Source organism: Cyprinodon variegatus, unplaced genomic scaffold (assembly GCF_000732505.1).
Source record: "Cyprinodon variegatus isolate N-32 unplaced genomic scaffold, C_variegatus-1.0 Scaffold186, whole genome shotgun sequence".
Taxonomy (NCBI): Eukaryota; Metazoa; Chordata; class Actinopteri; order Cyprinodontiformes; family Cyprinodontidae; genus Cyprinodon; species Cyprinodon variegatus.
Genome location: NW_015150639.1, coordinates 937,303 through 942,908, shown reverse-complemented (window position 1 = coordinate 942,908; position 5,606 = coordinate 937,303). Strand labels below are relative to the sequence as shown.

The 5,606-nt window shown below is 37.9% G+C and overlaps 1 protein-coding gene across 7 annotated transcripts in view; it reads right to left on the bottom strand.

Moving 5' to 3' along the window:
* Window positions 1-5,606, bottom strand: part of ccdc30 (coiled-coil domain containing 30) — a 37,742-nt gene that overhangs the window by 23,415 nt on the left and 8,721 nt on the right. For 5 of the 7 annotated variants that reach the window (XM_015379186.1, XM_015379191.1, XM_015379189.1 and 2 more), the window contains 4 exons: window positions 4,330-4,541; window positions 3,502-3,597; window positions 1,996-2,161; window positions 251-322 (listed from right to left, as the gene is read on the bottom strand). In XM_015379186.1, the coding sequence (XP_015234672.1) occupies window positions 251-322; window positions 1,996-2,161; window positions 3,502-3,597; window positions 4,330-4,541 (546 nt within the window). The remainder of the gene's footprint in view (window positions 1-250; window positions 323-1,995; window positions 2,162-3,501; window positions 3,598-4,329; window positions 4,542-5,606) is intronic. The other 2 variants (XM_015379187.1, XM_015379188.1) reach the window with 2 other exon arrangements.

Here is a 5,606-nt window from a genome sequence, read left to right as displayed (position 1 = left end):
ATATATATATATATATATATATATATATATATATATATATATACAGAAGAGCTATATGTGTATATATTTTTTATCTTTATTATCTTGTGTGGTTGCTTGTGTGTATATATATATATATATACAGAAAACTGTATATAAAACTGTAACTGGAGTGTATAACAAAAGTAATTTCCCTCTGGGATTATTAAAGTGTTTCTGATTCTGATAATTCAGGTAACTAATTCAAAAACAACTGGAAAGACGATCTCACCATGTTGCTTAAGTTTTTCTACTTCCTGCCTGAGCTGCTCCACCTGTTCTGTCGCTGCCTGCAGCTCGGGCTCTGAAACACAAACAGCAGAAATAGACTTTAACAAAGCTCCTCTTTAAACAGCGAGCGACAAAGTCTACTGCTTTTATCAAAGCTTTGATACTAGTTTGCTGTTTTCCCTCTTGTGTCAGTCTCCTTTTCCCTAGCTCCCTTCTTGCTTCTGTTCATACCTGCTCCCAATCTGCTAATTAGCCTGGTCTTTTTTTTCTCTCTCCTATATAATCTCCTTCTGTTCCGTCACTCTTTGCTGGTTTGTCGTAATTTCTTTGCCCCCTTGTAGTGAGTATTCTTGGTTTTGAGCATTTTTTTTTTTTGTGTGGATTTATAGTGTTGGATTTTTGCTTCTGTTAAACTTTTCCCATTAAAACATTCAAGTAACCACCTCAAGTTTTTGTCCGCATTTGGGTCCATGTGGCCCTTTGTGGAAAAAGCAATTACCTTCTTATGAAATCATTTATTAACTGAAGAAACATATTTCTGGGAAGAGCAATGCCACTAGCCACCCACATAGCTGTGTACTGACAGTGCTGCATCAATAGTGTCCTCTAGAGATGTGGCAATAAGAATAATTGTCTTGATGCCAAAAAGAGGCCAACTGATTTTGCTTTCACAAGTGGAGCAGTATGGCTTTTGCCATAGTGTTCCGCTTGATTACAGATTATATGGACACTACGATGGGAAAGTAAAACAGGAAAGGAAAACCAGGAAAAAGAAAAGATGAATGAAAGAGGAGATAAAAGAGAGACAATGATAAAACGTTGGCCCAAAAGTGGCCAACCCAGGAAGTCCACCCCCCAACCAAGGAAAGAGGGGAGACGGCCCCCGAGGAAGTCCCCCAGCTGCCCCCATGCCGGAGCCGCCAGGGGTTGCGGGGACGAGTCCACGAGCTCTGCCGGCAGCCAGCCACCCCTAAGTGTAAACGGCCATGGGCCCCGGGGACCCAGGCCCCGCAAAGCAGCCGCCAGGAATAAGCCAACACCGGCCCGGGCATCTGTCCCCAAACACCGAGCTCCACCAATGCCCCAGCGGACCAAAGCACCAACCAGCGGAGAGGGGCAGGACAGGGGGGAATGGGCTCCACACTTAGCGGAGACTTGAGATTTTCTTGGTAGAGGGAGCAGTTCAGACCCAAGTAAAAATAAATAAATAAATAAGAAGAAAAAAATAAAAACACAGTTTCAATCACGCCTTCCCACCCTAGTAACCCCACAACATACAGACTCTTCAAAAAAAAAAAAAAAAAAAGACAACGTACGCACATTAACACTTAACACTCACATCCAATAATCCTAGGACCGAGGACCTGGCAGCGCCGGAAGGTAGCTGGTTTCAGCACACCCCCCCAATCAACCACCCAGAACCCTCAATGTCTAAGTGCCAGAGGGGCACATCTACCAGTCTGTAAAGGGTAATAAAGCCACTTGTAATGAATTGACATACAAGTGTGATAAGCTCCACGAACAGAGTGCAAGCAATAAACCTTCCCAGAAGTCGGGAACCTACCAAAAATACTGTGAACAGCGCATTAACAACATATAGAATGTAAAAAGAAATGCACAGAACCTTTTTTCGCTTTCAGTAAATAAACGTATGGTTTAAAAAAAAGTTCTGTCATTGTTGTTTTGCAGTAATAACAAAACAAACAAGTAATCAGTAAGAAGCAATCACTAACTGATATGTTTTACCATATGTTTTCTGGGTACAGTGAGCAGACTCCAGCTCATCTTTCAAACGCCGAATCTCAGTGTGGGCCATCGCCAGCCTACGTGAACCCTCTTCCACATCCAGCTCCAGTCGGGAACACTTCTTCTCCAAATGTCTTGGCTGACCAATTAAACACGTCTCCCCATCCTGGAAGGAGAATTACTTAGAAAATGGAAATATCTAAACCAATTAAAATAGAACAGAGAAAAGACTGTGAGCAACATTCAATACAAACGTGCTGGGACAGAAAGGGCACCTTGAGAAGTGACCATGATGCATCAGTGGTGTTGGAGCATAGAAATTCTTCTATCATGCAAAGATTCCTATCAGGTGCTGGAAACCAAAGTTAATATCACTAGAACAATAAAAAGAGCAGTGAGTTTATAGTTGGAAATTTAGGAAATATCATGCAGAAAAAACAACCACAATATCAGTTCTAACTGTTAAGCTCTATCATAGATTTAAATATGCTGCTGTTAACTATTGGAAGTGCTGTTCAAAAGTATTCATCCCAATACAGATTACATTTAGTTTTGCTCATTTGTCACACTTGCATGTCTCTGATCTCTGATGTTGAAATCACAGATATTTTGAGTAAAGAAAGTTTTTTCTTTGCTTGAAAAGTAATTCCCTCTATTGACAAATTATAAACAGTTTTCCGCTGATTTTTTTTTTGTTCAGTTACCCCAGCCACAGCGAGAACTATGAAATAATGAAAAAAATTAATCAGATGTGAAATTATCTGACATTTATAAGTCTGGCAAAGGCTACAAAACCTGCTGCAGGGCTTTGGCCTGTCATTTAAAGGGGAAAAATATATGAGACACGGGGAAACGGGGAGACACTTGGAATCATTCCAAGTGGGTCAACAACGCATTAACTTGTTCACAACTGAATGTTAAGCCCTGTAGATCTGCTGTCTCTATTATTATGATTGATTGTCAAACAAAACAGATTAGACACACTGGCATTTATAGGAAGGATCATAGTGGTATTAGTGTTCACAGTTCTATTCTTCACCAAAATAAAAAATAAAAACATCCCACAGCAACTATGCTTCTGAAAAAATAACCTGACAAGCTAAAAACAAATGTATCACTTGTTGGTTTGAGCTAATTGTCAGCTGTTTTTCTATGGGTAGCACAGCTCATTTTAAGGTTAGGTAAGTTTAACAATTTGTTTTAAATCTAGAAAATCCTTGGTTCTGATAGCCTCTTTCTATTTACAATAACAATTATAATTTTAAAACAGCCTTTTACACTCTGAGCTTTATGTTATGGAAATGTTCTGAAAGTTGTACAGACAAAAAATTGTTTTGTATACAAGCTGTCAGAATCGGAAAAGTTGTGTAAGTCATTTTGTGTTTCCTTAAGTTATCTTTAAGTGATCCTTTTAACTGCATAATTAAATGAGACAGAAAAGGAAAACAGATAAAATCTGTAAGGGGACAAATATGTTTTCTTTGTCTTTAAAGCATATATACATACAGGTACAAAGGAGTGCTTGGCCTCTGAAGGCTTATGGAGTCCAAATATTTTCTTCCATGAGCTTTGCAAATGTCGTGGCGGCCTCTTGTGGCTAGACTGAAAAATTACAATTATTAGGGTTTATCGATACAAAAAATTACGTGAAGTATAACAAAAATAGCAATTATGAGAAGAGATTAACATGAAAATCAATCAGTCGATCAAATAATTTATAAACACAGTTGAATCAAATAAACAGATTACTTAACAATTTTATGCAAATTATTTTAAATTAGAACTAAGGAAACACTATGACAGTGAGATACATTGTTATCAAAAAAACAATGCAGATATTTAACATTTTTCCTTTACTCAAAAAACAACAAAAATAAAGCTTCCAGAAATTAACAGGCTTGAAAGTTGATCTACAAGAGCAAGCCATAGGAATCAATGGAAGCCCTACCATTAGTGTTAGCTTTAATACAAAATATTAACAAAATAACTTTGCCAACTAACAAGATGAATAGTCTGAAGAGATTAGACAATGACTTATTAATGTTTAACACTTTTTAAAACCAATGGGAGCGATTTAAAATCAGCTCCATAATGCACCTGTTACTGATGTAGAGACATCCTATTGGTGCAAAAATTAACCTTAATCTGATTGATCAGAAAGCAGAATCATGCTGTAATCAGTTCATTTTATAACATAATCTATAACATAATGCATTTCTGCAATAACATAATCTATTTGTATTTCTGCAATAAACTAATATAAATGTCGTTGACAGCTTGTCTGTTTTCATCTGGGCACAGAAATAATAGTTTTGTTCCTGTTTTTTTACTGACTGGGCATTTGCTGGTGTTTACTGGTTCTGGAAGAGTCTTCCGTTGATTCCCTGTGTCTCCATCACAAGTTAGTTCACAAGGGTCCTGATTCATCTCAAGCAGAGAAGCCCTTTCAACCAGGAGATACGCCACCTGCTCACTGGGGCTGCTGGGAATCAGTTCAGTGAGACCATGCTGGTACAACATTTTGGCAACCTCATTTGTCTGGGCATCTGGAACAAATGAGTAAAAGAGGCCAATCTGAATGTGCTTCATAGAAATGACCAGTATGAGGCTGAGAGTATGCTGATGAACTGGGCTCATATTCACATAGAACCCTGAGACTAAAAGAAACTCTTAGTAAAGCAATTTTAGAAAATATCTTTCCAAAATGTTATATTTCTTCTTAGAATTTTAGTTTAGTAAAAGAAAAAGCTATTGATACAGCAGTCTAGGCCTGAAGAGGGCTCTGAAAGTCTAGAAATAGTAACCCTAACAGATGAAAGGTGCACCTCCCACAATGTAGTTTTAGTGAGAATAAATGATAAGGAGAATCATTGAACAGTCATGAATAACAAATGGAAAAATGCACAACATAGTACAATACTATAGTACAGGAGAATTTCAATAGTACTTATAGTCTGTAAAAATATCTTAATAATAGACAATAAAAAAAAAGTTGTAGAGGACTGTATACATAAACACTCTAGTCAACAAAAAGCACACTACTATATATTCTATATGCATAGAGGAGAGATGTATGAGAGGAAAGAAGGTATTTTGGATTGTGCATGATTATCTGCACTGCAAAAATGGTCAGCTTGATGTTTGCTTAAATAATTACATCTTCTGTGGCTTTTGATCACTGCATGTAGCACTTCTCACTTTCAAGGCTGATGCATAAAAGCAAAAAAAAAAAGATTTACAAATGGGCTCTCTATATTACCTTTAAACATCCCTTTAAACACTCTTATATTTTCCTCCCAGTACTGTGTGCACAGAGACCAAGACATTGCTCCTCTGTCCAGGCCATTTCTCCTCGTTGTTTTGCCAAATCAAGCCACTTAATACAAGCTAGCAAACCCTGCAATATAACCCAATGAAATATAGAATACTCTTCCTCACCCCTGCTTTTTCTCATAGTAGCTTTGCCTCGTCTCTTCCTGTTTGACTGTGACACCACCCTGGAGAGATATATCAGCTGTGCTGCTGCCATCAACACCTTTGTTAAAAGATGTTTGAGAGCTGCCTGTTTTTCAGTGTAGTCCTGTTTCCCTGACTGTGACTGGCTGAATGTG